The 14,741-nt window shown below is 47.4% G+C and overlaps 1 protein-coding gene across 2 annotated transcripts; it reads left to right on the plus strand.

The window, feature by feature from the left end:
* The first annotated feature begins 4,896 nt into the window (after window positions 1-4,896).
* calcoco1a (calcium binding and coiled-coil domain 1a) lies at window positions 4,897-14,527 on the plus strand. Of its 2 annotated transcripts, XM_035521362.1 has the most exons (15): window positions 4,897-5,073; window positions 6,072-6,241; window positions 7,650-7,752; window positions 8,346-8,548; window positions 9,542-9,754; window positions 10,094-10,242; window positions 10,326-10,395; window positions 10,537-10,692; window positions 10,840-11,094; window positions 11,290-11,415; window positions 11,512-11,607; window positions 11,935-12,022; window positions 12,308-12,543; window positions 12,658-12,749; window positions 13,463-14,527. In XM_035521362.1, the coding sequence occupies exons 2-15, from the start codon at window positions 6,113-6,115 to the stop codon at window positions 13,488-13,490; spliced, it is 1,944 nt and encodes a 647-aa protein (XP_035377255.1). In that variant the 5' UTR covers window positions 4,897-5,073; window positions 6,072-6,112; the 3' UTR covers window positions 13,491-14,527. The 2 variants fall into 2 exon arrangements, with proteins under 2 accessions (XP_035377255.1, XP_035377256.1); XM_035521363.1 differs by lacking the exon at window positions 11,290-11,415.
* The last annotated feature ends 214 nt before the right edge of the window (window positions 14,528-14,741 follow it).

The raw sequence follows: 14,741 nt of genomic DNA on the forward strand, positions 1-14,741 counted from the left end.
CTGGGACAGTGATTTTTCCATATAAAATGCATCCATTTCTTTCCGATTTTCAGATCCCTTATAAATACAAGAAGGCTCACATTTCTCCTTTTGCAACATTGCAACTGAAAACAAAACACATCTCTGCCATAATTTTGAAAAAAGTAAAACCTAGCTTGCAAAATGCATACTACATAATTCAAAATATATACTACACACAATTTCTCCTCCAATACCCTTTGTTTCACCTTAGCATTATGTTAATTATATTATGTTAATTACAGGGTTGGGAAAGCCCCACCCTGTGACTTGACAGGGTTGGTTCCTTAGGTTTGTGTCATATGAAACATATGAAACTCTGGCTCTCTGAGTCCATGTTCTTGAATCCTTATTTCATTCATGTTTTGTCATCTATCATATAGAAACAACACATGGATGTGTTAAAAAGGTTCAAAACGTAATTTTTACTGGAAGTGTTGTTGATTTCACTCACCAAGATCTCCACCTCCACAGCCACATCTGGGAACAAAGCCCCTTTAGGAACTGAACAGGATGCATTCTGACTAAAAACAGGAAATGTTACAGCCCCGTGATGCCATGTCCATCTGTGGATTGAGTCACACATAAGTGACATGTCTTGCTAAATCAAACGTTGAAACTCACAGAGGTTGGTGGCATCATTTGAGCATGTCCAATTTGATTTACACATATAGCATTCAATTCACTGTGCTTGGTGCCTCCAGTTGTGTCCTGTGTCAACATCATAAAAGTTAGCAGGAAATGACATCACCTCCGAGCCCTGACATGAACAATGAGCATTTCAGCATGACCAGAGTAATCAATGAGGTCCTATGGGGAAGCTCGGCCCACTCCTCCTCTGCTCTGATTGGCCGCACGTGAAACAGCAGTGACCCCGTCAGCAAAGATGTCTTCTCAGCGTGAAGCAGTCTGAAACCTGTGCTGACACAAACTGTCCTGTGTCACTGAGAGCCTACTCATGTTTGACATTCTACACAAAGTACACTCATAGAGAACATACTCTACCGGTGTCTTGTCAGCGCAGCTGCATCGTTCGTCAAACAGCCATGTGGCATCATAACGACTCTTCCCCTGTACCTCATATCTAATTGATCTAATTCAAGTCAGGTTGGCAAACCTAGCAGGACTATTTATTCCATACACAAACATATACAGCATCGCATCAACACCTACAGTGTTAAGCCACTCTCTCTCTCTCTTGCTCACTCTCTCTCTGTTTGCCCAGTTTAGTGCGCATCTTGTGCACGAGTGGTTTTTTAAGCTGTGCAGGAAATAGTGTTACCCAGATATCTTATGGATAGGTGTGAATAGCAGTCAGCTATGTCCTGTAACTAAGCTAGTAAGAAGACACTTTTGCATTCCAAACACAAGTGCATCAGAGCTCACAGGAAACAGTACGAAATTATTCATATAAAAGGCAGCCTTTGAAAATTGGTTAAATGAGAATGCAGTACAGTTCTTTCTATGGTCTTCTATGCTAATGCTAATTTAACATGCTTACAGAAATCCACAGTTTGTCAATTTGTTAGTGTTCACTCTCACATAGGGTCAAAATAGAAGATATCACACTCTCCTAAAGGAGAACATACAGGGAACAGGGATATGACACTACACACCAAACATTGGGTCTTGCTTGTAGTATTTAACTGTGGCATAGCGTACAGAAGGCACAAACTTCATCTGTCCTACTCTGAAAGGAAAGCACACGTGTGACAGCTGAGAAATGAAGCTGTTTTTGTTTTGGATATTTTCTCACCATTTCAAACAAATCCTGTCCTACTAGCATTTAGAGTGCAGACATTTGTAGGTGAGGTACAAGTAGATCTGTTAAACCAGTGAATTACAAGGTATTTACTTTGACATGAATATGACCCAGTGACATGCTACAATAATATTGATCAATGGAAAGCAACTACCAGTTCACTCCAGAAGGATGACCAATAGGTGTCTGTCCAGGAATTTTTCCAGACAGAGGACAAGGAGCTGAAAAACTGGACTGTGTGGCCTATAATCAGACCTGTGGTCACTCTGCTCTCGCAGGACAGCTGAAGTAATAATACATCATTTCAGTGAGCCAATAAGATGAAAATTGTATTACTGTCAGTTTCTAGTCACTGGACAAACACTGTGATTAATGCATTGTGATTTACACATTTAAGACATACAGAATTAGCAGATTAGCAGATACAGAGAATTCTAAAGTTTATTCAGTATAGATTTGGTAAAAACGTTTAACAATATTTATCAGACAACCCAGTATAAAACAAATGGTATCACATAAACTTTGTAATGTTTGCCTACTCTTCAGAACTATGGGCTTCAACCTCTTGCTTTAGAATGATGTAATTATCATGTTCAGTTGATTTACATTTATTTCAGTTTTCAATTTAATAATTTAAATGACATAAATTAAGAATCACCTATTTCACTGACTACGCTGTGAGCCTCAAACCTATTACCCACATTCCCAAGGTAAAGAAAACAATGTTTACTGTGATAGTTGCCTGGAGGACCACCCTAGTTGAACAAAACCACCCTAATCTCTGGGGAATGTTAGGAGGCAGTGGCCTGCACTGTAGTCTAGTTAGAGGCCATTGCCCGCGTGCAGCGAGTTCTGGCTAGTGTTACTGTCCTGCTGGGTTTAATGTTTCCCCTGCTCTAGCACACTTGATCCCGACACACGAAGCGCATGTTAGCATAATTAGCAAACAACCCAAGGATGGAAACGGTGCTTCAGTTAAAGAAAAGGTAAACAGCAACATAATGATCATAGAAGACTATAGCAACAACAGCATAGTCGTCACTGTCTTTGGAGTTATGAAGCAGTCCAACTCTCACCCCCTCCCCACCCAAACAAAAAAAACAAAAAAAACCATAAAAATTCAACATTGGCCACTGTGAGCCAACTATGTAATTATGTGCCACAATGGCATGCCAATCCAAATACTGCTGCCACTTCCCCTTATTGAACTTCCACCACCCCCAAGCGCACCCCACCCCCGCCACACACACACACACACACTAAAAATAAAATAAAATAAAACATATAAATAAAAATAAATAAATATAGTCACCAGGCAATGACAGGCAGGCAGAGAACACGACCATGAGTGTTCCCCTGAGAACCATGGGCCTGAGGGAGGTTCGTCATCCGGCAAGGTCGAGAATGCTTCATCTACCCGCCATCAATCAACCCCGGGGCCCATCCCCCACTGCCCTTAACCTTCCAGAACCTTCCACCATGCACAGCCCATGCTCTCTCTGTTAAAACAATCTCAGCACCTTTACTGGGCTGCCTCGTTTACTGCCTGCATACAATTAGAGACTGGCAGGGCGGCCATCTTGTCCGCAGTGGCCACTGTGCTGTGCACTGCTGTGCTTGGTACGGTCACTTCTGACCCATTGCACAGGCAGGATGTTGGTGTTTAGCTAGTGGTAAAACATCAGGAAGACTCAGGGCATTATGATATATAATTGTGAATTTTAGAGGAAATACAACCTTTGTGCAGAGCGAACAGTATTTCACAGTATGCTATTTATGTCTAAAAAAAAGTAAACAATAATATTTTCACTAGGTGGATGAGTGTCAAATCTACACTTATACTTTAATTAGTCTATATATCACTTTGACTTATGACCTCCTAATAACGGAAGATGTCAGTGCAAATTGTGCCAATTCAACAAGTTTCCTCCTTTCAGTATAACCGTTCATCCATTCACTCGCTCCACGAATATGAAGAATAATATGGTTGAGTAGTATTTTACAGCAACCCGAAGTATTCGTTTTACTTCTCATGTAGCCTATAAACACCCCATTATACAATTACGGCTTGGAATGTTTTCAAATACACTTTTAAACATTTCAATACATTTAAAAAACCCCGAATCATACGGTATTCATTTTACAAAAGCCAAAACCTAACAATGGGGCAGTTAACGAGTTCAATTAAACAAAAATAGAGTTAATTAATGTCTTGTCAGAGAACATGAATAGGTTTAATAAATGGCCGATATAATCGTAATAGGTTTAATTAATGAGTAGTCATATGTAGCCTATACTGAGAAATAGGCTACATTATTATATAGCTACTAAAACTGAAACTTAGTCTGATGATCACACTCCCCACCTCCGCATTCATATAAGGCGTTGTTCGTCGTTAAGTTTTAGTTAATATGCACTGCCATCTAGCGTTCAAAGTTATTTTTAAATTAATTTACACACCTGCAGTGCCCCTTTAGCCCAGCGGTTTCAGGGCAAATCGCCGGACAGTACTTACTCCCCGTTAGGAAAAACGGGAAGATAACGGGAAGACTAATTTTAACTCCACCTAGCTGGCAAAGACAAACAGGGATGGAGTGTAACAGATCTCCTTCTTCTGCGCATTCCAGTTTCAGGTTTCCAGGCGGTCAGCAAAAATACACCGTAGCGCTTCAAAGCGACCAGAGCAATACGTGTCTATTTATCTGGGTTAGTATTTCAAACGCACAAAGAATACCGTTCAGTTTTAATACATGATGTTAATTTAAAAAAAAAAAAAAGAGGCTCCGGTGTTGCTTAAGTTTTTCTTTTTTTAATTAAAGCTCTATTTGACTCCACCTGAAATACTATTCTTTGAGGCTCGCAATCGTCACGTGTTGAAATGACGCGTTATTTAGCTGGCGTTTAATTGGACGAACTTTGATTGAAATTACGATTTGGCCAATGAAAAGGAGCCTTGTGGTTGCTTCGGGGTTACGCGCCAATCACAATCGTATCCGCTGTTACTGCGCATGACGTTTGACGTTGGTTTACTGCGTACGGGGTTTGTCCTTCCCTATGGGGAATGTAGTCTTTTGCAAGAAACTCTGTCTTCTCACTGCATGAATGAGTACGACACTTCCCATAATTCAACGGGATGATCCAAACACCCATGCTTCTGTTTTTGTTATTGTTGTTAAAGGCTCCTGTCGAATTAAGATTTTGATCAAATTACAGTTGGCTTTTTGGCTCATTTATTCCCACCCAATCTCTGATCGTTTGAAAGAAATTTGCTTTCTTCAACTAATCTTAACCAGGTGAGTTGTTTTAGATTAAAAGAGTCGCGTAGCTGTCTGCACATAGTCTGAAATATAAACTAGGTATGTTAGCACGCAGATTAAAAGCCTGTCGCCAGAAGAATCGCCGTGAGCTCGTTAGCTAGATGTGTAGAGCTAGCGAGATAGCTATCTTATGAATTATTATGACTATTATGAATTAATTCTAAAGGTTTTAATAACACATATTGCAAGCCGTTGTGTCAATGTGTTGACAAATGGCCTGGATGCATGTACATTCCTGCGGCTATTTGACTTTTGGGCCTGGCATCTACCACTGCCAACCCTATTATGCAATTGTGCACTTTGTCGCCACAGTGATTAGAACAACGCCAACTAGGTTGCACTTCTGGTTCTCGTTCAGTTTTAATGTAAACACTGTCGTGGTAACGTTAATTACAGAATCCCAAATAATGATATTCGTATTTTTATTCAGGATTCCAAAGGCATTATCACGAGCTATTTAGCTGTACAGGACTGGTAACCCATTAATACGAGAGAGTTCCCTCTCTGCCGGTAATCCAATATACAGTGTTGAACTGTGTTACTGTCCGTCCCGCACCTGTTGTTTTTCACCGCCCACAAAAGCGTTCTTCATCGCGTTTGGGTTCAAACTACGCGGCCTACACTCTGTCAGAGAATGGCGTGGATAGTCTGAAGAGATGTATGTGGCTTAGATCATAACAGGTTACGCCAACTCTCTCACCTTCTCCTCAACCTAGAGATCCACGCCAACATTATGCTGCGTTGTCTGTCCGACAGGTTTGCGCGCCGCATTCCTACTCGGGCACGTTGTGATTCTGCTCCTCTCACATAACCGCCCTTTACGTTGTTGTTTTCTTTCACTTCGTTAGAAACTGTTCGGCTCCCTCCGTGAGAGTGGGGCAAACGGGTAGTGCGCCGATTTTCTGTCACTACAGAAACCAGGCTGTGCCGAAACATGTCATTACCAGACGTTTTGATGCGGTCTGTGTTTACAGGTGGACCGTCTGTGCCACAGGTGCTGGTGGCTGGTTCAGCCATGGAGGTGTGGAAGGTGAAGTTTCTGAACGTGGGCAGTAGCTATTTCCCTCAGAGCAGAGTGGAATGTCACTACAGCATCAATTCTGAGCACAGCTGGTCCAGCAATGACTGGATCGGCCTGTTTAAGGTGGGGACTTTGGAAGTATAATATATATATATATATATATATATATATATATATATAAACATACACTACATACAACATACAAAAAACATACAAAAAAAAAAAAAGGTTACCACCTGGATTTAACTAAGCAAATAGGTAAGAGCCTCCCATTGGATAATTACTGCATGGGTGATTATGTTTCAGCTGCCAACAAGTTATTTAACCCTAACTGATGCAGTGAGTAGCTTCTCATTTGTTAAACCACCATTTTGAAAGACACATCCTGTGGGTGTGGAAAAGATGTTACTCTGTTTCAGAAGGGTCAAATTATTGGCATGCATCAAGCAGAGAAAACATCTAAGGAGATTGCTGAAACTACTAAAATCGGGTTAAGAACTGTCCAATGCATTATTAAAAAGTGGAAGGGCAGTGGGGAAACATCATCTTCGAGGAAGGAATGTGGTCAGAAAAAAATCTTGAATGATTATGTTCAGCGATCACTTAAACTTGTGGTGAAATCAAATCGTAGAAAAACAACAGTAGCACTCAGGGATATATTTAATAGTGAATGTAAGAGCATTTCCACACACACAATGTAAAGGGAACTCAAGGGATTGGGACTAAACAGCTGTGTAGCCTTAAGAAAACCACTTGTCTGTGAGGCTAACCGGCAAAAACAGCTTCAATTTGCTAGGGAGCAATTGGAGCAAGATTGGACTCTGGAGCAATGGAAGAAGGTCATGTGGTCTGATGAGTCCAGATTTCCCCTGTTCCAGAGTGATGGGCGCATCAGGGTAAGGAGGGGTGGCTGAAGTGATGCACCCATCATGTCTAGTGCCTACCGTACAAGCCTGTGAGGGCAGTGCTATGATCTGGGGTTGCTGCAGTTGGTCAGGTCTAGGTTCAGCAACGTTATGTGCCCAAAGAATGAGGTCAGCTGACTACCTGAATATACTGAATCACCAGGTTATTCCATCAATGGACTTTTCATGATGGCACGGGCATATTCCGAGATGATAATGCCAGGATTCATCGGGCTCAAATTGTGAAAGAGTGGTTCAGGGAGCATGAGGCATCATTTTCATACAATCCATTTCATGGATTGACCACCGTAGAGTCCAGACCTGAACCCCATTGAGAATCTTTGGGATGTGCTGGAGTAGACTTTGTGCAGTGGTCCAAATCTCAAATCAATACAAGATCTTGAGTGGAAAAATTAATGCAACTCAGAAATAAATAAATAAATGTTGTGACATGGCAGAGACTTGTGGAAACGACGCTACAGTGAATGCGTGCCGTAATCTAAGATAAAGGTGGTCCAACAAAATATTAGTGTGTGACTCTTTTGGCCAGGGTGTGTGTGTGTGTGTGTGTGTGTGCGTGTGTGTGTGTGTCTATGTATAGTACTCTGCAGTTCTTGTTTTCACAGGTGGGCTGGTCATCGGTCAGGGACTATCATACGTTTGTGTGGTCTCTGGCGCCGTCCAACTACAAGGAAGGGACCAGTGTGAACTTCTGCGTCCACTTTCAAGGTGCCCTTTTCATGACCTCTGAGCGCTTCCATTTTGTCTACACCACGCAGTCCTTTTTGTTAAGGACGGATAACTGCGCTTCTCATTGTCCTGTCATTGCGCCTGTCTTCACTGGCAGCAGAGTGGCAGTCAGAGATACGGTTTAGCCTGGAAATAATCCTCCTGATCAGATATTGTGTGTGTGTGTATATATCTTCCCAAGTTAAGATCTTAATTTGCACAGTCCAGAATGGATCTGTTGAAAGGGAGGGTGAGTGATGAAGGTGGGACACAATGGCTGAGTGAGGGGCCGCGGTGGAGGACGCAGTGGAGCTCCCTCAGTCACTGTCAGGGCTTGATGAAGTCAGCGATGAAGTCATCGATGAGCTCATCACCAGCTGACGATTGGCCGACGTGCAGGGAATCTGAAATCTCTGCCCCAGTCAAAATGATGGAACGTTATCGAGCGAGTTCCAGGCTGCCAATATGTTGGATGTGTAATTAGTGCAAAGCGAATCTTTCCAGTGCGTACAAGTCGGAAATGTATTTGTTATTCGTTGTTGTGCTTCCTTTGCTTGCTCCTTCCCTTGCCTTGGCTCTGTGCTGTGTCGCAGCCTGCTACCTGCCGCGGCCGAGTGCTGAGCGCTACCAGTTCGTGTATGTGGACGGTAAGGGCGAGGTGTGTGCCTGTAGTGCTGCCTTCAGCTTCTGCGCGCCGCAGCCCCTTGAGGAGCTCGTGACGGTGGAGCCCGGCGAGCCGGGCACCGAGGAGGCGGATGGCATGCTGCTAGTCGTGCCCCGAGCCGAGCTACTGCAGGTGAGGACGCTGCAGTCCGCGCACCAACCCCAGCCACCCCCCGCCCCCCCCGCCGTCGTCTGGAGGCGTAAATGCAGCTGCGTGTTATCTGAAGTCGGTGGCCCGACGAGTCGCATTGTGGTGCAATTTAGTGTTGTCTGTTGTCCGCTGGTTGGAGCGAGGTTGGCGAGAATGCACAAACAAACAGCAACAACAACAACAAAAAAACGCACCTGTAGCAAACCGAAACTGGTTTTGAATATGCCGGTACCCACCCTGCAAATTAAGACAAGTCAGGATTCTTTGCTATTAAGAGAGTGTTAATGAAAAGTACATAAACCAATCAAGTCCAAGCACACATGCAAATACAAATGAAACACGTGTGCGGCCAGTCCGCAGTGGGAACATGGCTGCAGTAGAGCAGTAAACGTGATCTCTGAGCATAGAGATCCCACAGAATCGGCCCTGTATCAGCCGCGAGGAGAAAGACTAACAGGCAGGAACGGCGGCAACCCGAGCAGCTCGGTGGGGGCCGGCGTCACTGTCGGGAGCAGCTCCAGGAAAAAGGCCCCATTGTGGAGAGGCCCGGGCGGTTTGCACAGTTGCTGCATACATCGTCAGGGTCACGCGAAGCCTGCGAGATGCCAGCCCCACACGCACTACCATGTCAGTGTTAACGCCGTGTACAAAATGGTTAGCCCCCCCCCCCGAAATCAGAACAGCTGTGGGGCCTTGCTCAGAAACTGACCGTTGATTAACGTGAAGCAGGGTTGCTGACAGACTGTGCACGCCACCAAGTGGCCTGGAAATGTATTTCTGCACACACATGCACCTCATAAATGCACCAGTGAGTGTAGGTACAAGATGGCGGTTTCTAAGAAAGCAGCTGAGCATCAATAAAGCATTGATAAATTAGCATGTGCGGCGACGGACTTGCCGTCGTCTGCTGAAAATGCAAGCGCTTCTAAAGTGGAACTGCATACGCGCTCGTCGCGGCCTGTCTGTCTTTCTCAGAGTCGGCTGCAGGAGTGTCTGAAGGAGCGGACGGCGCTGCTCCAGGCTCTGGAAGCTTCCGAGACCGGGCGGGAGCAAGAGAGGGAGGGCACTGCCGTGGCCCAGAAGGCGTGGGAGGGGAGGCGGGGCCAGCTGGAGTGGGAGGTCTCCTGTTTGAAGGCGGAGCTTCGCCACACGAGAGAGCAAGTGGCGGAGATGAAGAAGAGAGAAGAGGTACTGGAACTTCACAGCATCGCTGCCAACGGTGCACAGTATCGCCAAAATTACCCCGCGTTGTGCTGACACTTGTACATATAGCAGTTGCCATATGCTGCGCAGTGTTTTAAACAGTTCTGAACCGTAGAGGGGGTGTGGTTAAGCATTGGCCTGTGTTGGTTTGATTAAGCTTCTTTGCCCTTGCTGGATGAATGCCATGGTGGATCAGATCCGAACACACCCCTGTGATGCCCGCGTGGCCGAAACGAGCAGCCGAGGGCATATCGCCCGGCCCAACGCGGGTGTGTAGACGTGAGGGCGGCAAAACGATCTTCACGGCTGCCCCTCCTCCCCCAGGAGATGGAGACTTTGACGGAGGCGCTGCGCGAGGAGAAGCAGGCCCTGCTGGAAAAGAAGGTTGCCGGCGAGCAGAGGGTTGGGCAGCTGGAGGAGGACCTCCGCGTGCTGGTGCAGAGAGGCGTGGAGCGAGAGGCCGACCTGGAGAGGTCAGTGCCTCTCGACCTGCGCCTGGCCCCGCACTTGCCCCGCAGCCCGTTATTCTGATTATCGTTGCGATTGTCGTCTGCAGGATGAAGGAGCGCGCCAAGAGAGTAGCAACGCAAAAAAAAGAGGAAGAGAACGAATGCAAGAATCTTAAGGTAAACAACGCAGAACGTTAAGGCTCCTAACGCAGACACCTGGTGCATGTGTGTGTGTACCTGTGGTGAACACAGTCAAACGGGATTGGGTGGGTGGTGGCGTGGCCGGGTGCGACCGTGCCGTGTGCTGTGTCCCTTCAGCTGAAGCTGGAGCGCACCGAGATCGAGCTGCGCAGTCTGGCCGCAGAGTTCCAGAGTCTGCGCAGCTCACTAGCCCAGAGGGACACGCACGCACTGCAACTGCGGGACACCATCACCACACTCACGCACAAGCTCAACAACGCGCACAGGAAAGAGGTCTTAAGCTCTCTCGCTCTCTGTCTCCCCCACACACACACAAACACGCACATCTCCAGTATCGCTTAAATGAAGACTCTTAGGTTACACTCTGTGCTGTACTAATTGTGTGTGTGTGTGTGTGTCGGGCGTTCCCCCGTGGCACAGGCAGCGAGCGAGGCGGCCCTGGCGGACCTGCGCGGCGTGCAGGAGCGCCTGACGGCCAGCGAGCGCTGCGTGGACACTCTGCGGGCGGAGCTGCGGGACGCAGCAGCGCAGCGGGACAGCACCCAGGCCGAACTGCACCGCGCCCGCCTGCAGGCCGCGCAGCTCACCCTGCAGCTGGCCGACGCCAGCCTGGCCCTGCGAGAGGGCCGTGCCACCTGGGCACAGGAAAGGGAGAGCCTGCAGCACAACGCCGAGGTGACTGAGGGGAGGGGCAGGGGGCGGGGTCATGCCGAGGGGTGTGGCCGTGGGGGGGGGGGAGACCCATAACTTGGTACCAAAACGCGGCACTTAAAAACAAATTCATCAGAAAGGGGAAAGGAGACAGGTTTGAGTGGCGGAGGTCTGGGGTGAAGGTCCGTGGTGTGACAGTGCGGTGCGCTCTCCGCGTAGGTGGACAGGGCGCGCTTGGACCGGCTGAGTGACGAGATCCTGCAGAAGGAGGAGCTACTGCAGGAGGAGAGGATGGATAGGGAGAAGGCAGAGGTGGAGCTCGGAAGAGAGAAGGACTGTAACCGAGTGAGCAGGAGCGCGGAGCCGGAGAACCAAAGAGTGGGGGCCGGGCAAACGGATCTGACGGCTCTGTGACCTTGGGCACTGTGTGTGTGCGTGCAGGTGCAGTTGAGTGAGACTCGTCGGGAGCTGCAGGAGCTCAAGGCTAGCCTCAGGGTAGCGCAGAAGGAGAAGGAGCAGCTACAGAGCGAGAAGCAGGCAACGTGCAGTCTGCACTCACCCCCCCCCACACACGCCGCTCACTCGCTCAATTCAGCCTTCCTTTCCAGTCTGCTCAGCTCATAAGTTCTGCTCCTCCCACACAGTGCATTCAACCCTCCAACTCAGTCAACCTACAGTCTAGACAAAGCACACCGTCTATTCAACTCATCAGATCTGCTCAACCCACACAGTATGCAAGCCTGGCTCTGTCTGAGTTTGGAGTGTAGAAAGTGTTAACTGCTCTTGATCACTCTGTCTCTTTGACATTGTTTGCACACACACACACACACACACACACACACACACACACACACACACGTGTAGGAGGTGATGGAGTACATCCGGCAGCTGGAACAGAGGCTGGACGCACTGACTGACTGTAAATGGAGTGAGACCCTCTTGCAGCAGAGCAGTGAGTGACTAGAATATTACACCGTGTCCTACAGAATGCTGACCGGCATCATATGGGGCAACATTACCCAGTGCATGCTCGAGGCATGCTCCCACAATTCCGCCGGGCCCCCGCGCGACTGCGGTGTCATGTGGCAAAGCCTTCGTATAGCTTTACACCGGGCGCTAACCTTGTGCAATGTTTGCGCAGTTCGCGCTAACCAGAATTGAAGTGGGCGGCGTCCCGGTAGCGGCGCCCGCCGTCCCGCAGTGTTACGCAGCGTCCCGTTCTGCGTGTCGTGCGCAGGTCGGCCAGACAGCCCGCCATCGGACTCCGAGGACGAGAGTCCAGAGGCTCTGCGGGAGGGCGGCTCCACGAGGGCCCTGAGCCACTACGGCCTGTGCGAGCAGCCCGGGCCTGACGCGCTGCTGCCGGCCACGCCCCCTCCCTCGCCCCGACGTGGCCACACCGTGGTGATCAGCCAGCCAGCGCCCTTCTGTGCGCCGCGGCAGGCCAGTGCCGAGGCTCACAGCTCAGAGTCGGTGAGAGAGGCCAAGGGCAGCCAGTCCCACAGTCTTTATTTAGTTTTTTCTCGATGTGGTTTTCAGATAATATTCATTTTATAAGTAAGATCTGTATGCGTGTGTGTTTAACAGGAAGAGGAGTATGAGGTGCCTCAGTCAGAAGGGAACAGCTCTGGAGAAGAGACAGCCTTGCTCCTGCCTGACCACAGAGATACTACTTACAGGTATACACACACACACACACACACAGAGCGCATAAAACCTTTCATGCTGTCATTCCCAGCTTCGCTGTCACCTTTTCTAATAGCTGTTTCTGCTCATGTCATATTTGTGCACACGGAACACACAGGTGACCATGTCACTGTCAAACACACGCGTCCTCTGTATATCTCTTCTTCAAATGCTCCGGTGGTGCCGTACACACACACACACACACACTCAGGACAAGATTTACAGTGACAGGCTGAATATGGTGTGGAGATGGAAGTTTTGAATACCACCTCATAAAATTAGTGAGGGAGAGGAGTGTATGTGCGTGCGAGAGAGAGAGAGAAACTGCTCTGGGTCGAGAGAGGAAGACGGGGAGAGAGAGAGAGAGAGAGAGAGAGCGAGTGAGTGGAGGAGACGTGGAGCGAGCGTTGGATAGAGGAGGTGCCGTGATGGGAGGACACGGGGCAGATAAGTTGACAGCGAGCTATAGCCGTGATTTACTACAAGGCTAGTCCACGCTCACCGCCCAATTTTCAGCATCATTAAGACTCCTTCTCTCTCTCTCTCTCTCTCTCTCTCTCTCTCTCTCTCTCCTCCCCCTCGTTCTCTTTTCCTCTCCTCTCTCCTTTGCTCTCCGGTTCTCCTCCGGCATCCCCCGGCTCTTTCTTAGTTCGTGTCGCGTAGAGCCACTCCCTGACACGCCCTCTCCCTCTCTCTCCTGCTCTAGCGACCTGGTGGAGAGCCCCCTGTGGTGAGGAGGGGGTACTGCAGAAGCAGACGCCAGGGCTCTGGCTGGCGCCGTGCCAGGCTGAAGAGGGTCCCAGGCTTTGTGCAGCAGCACGTTTGCCCTCAACAAGCTGACAAGCTTTCTGAATATGCAATTTGCTTCACACTTTATATGCACTGTTTGTATGCACAAAAAAAAACAAAAACAAAAAAACTAGACCAGTACATCTCGCACATGGCTCCAGAAGACAAGCCTAGAGGAGTGTGTGTTGGAAAAACAGCGCGTGTGTGTGTGTGTGTGCGCCCGTCTTTGTGACTGTGTCTTTGTGTCTATTTAGGTGTGTAATTGTTAGTGCCTAGTTTGAAATTATGCTTTACAGCTGTTTACTCAAGTACTGACACGAGGCTTGTATTGTTATATTAGTCATTACATTTATAAGAGCTCGAGTCCTTGCAGTTATATTAAGCACATCATCACTGACATTAATGTCAGTGTGATAATGTAGGAGTTTGCCTCTTCTTTGCTTTAATACTCTTAGGTGAATCATATTTTTGTAGTGTTGTTAAGTAGGTTAAATGGCCACCTAAAGAGGTTGTTATCGTGAGTTTTCCGAAAGGGAACTTCATAAATGTCTAGAGATTAAGTGAAAGGCAGATGTGACTGCTCCTGACGTGTGGATAGAGATGTATGAAGAGATGGGCGTGGCACTTTAGATTATGGTAATCCAGCCTTTAATCCACTCAGCACCTCACTCAGACAAGGTTTTGTTAGTCTCTTTTGGGGAGCGGAAATAGAAAGTACTTACATTTAAATATATATATATATATATATATATATATATATATATATATATAAATAAAATGTAAATGTGTGTGTGTGTATATAGGTTTCTGCATTTTTTTTTCTTTTACCTGCTTCACACTAGACGTATAAAACTATATCAGTCTAACGGAAATGTGCGAGATTATAAGGTTATGTGGCAGTCCTCACTTTCTTTTTACAATATACACCCATTCTCAGAGATGTTCGGTCCGCTGGTGTGGCCTGTTAGCTGGGAGCGAGCGCCTCAAACAGCAGCCTAGCCAGGGCACAAAGAAATCTCATGCATTTTAATTTGATTATAGCTATTATGATTTAATGAAACACCATATGGGTTTTGTGTCTCCCTTTTGCCTCCGGTAGCCTTCGTGCAGCTAGTCTGTGCAGGAGATGGCACACAACGTCCGCTTTCTCCCTCACAGACTTCACCGTCCCGCAGAATTAAACAGACTTGGCAACA

The sequence above is a fragment of the Electrophorus electricus genome, chromosome 22, assembly GCF_013358815.1.
Source record: "Electrophorus electricus isolate fEleEle1 chromosome 22, fEleEle1.pri, whole genome shotgun sequence".
NCBI lineage: Eukaryota > Metazoa > Chordata > Actinopteri > Gymnotiformes > Gymnotidae > Electrophorus > Electrophorus electricus.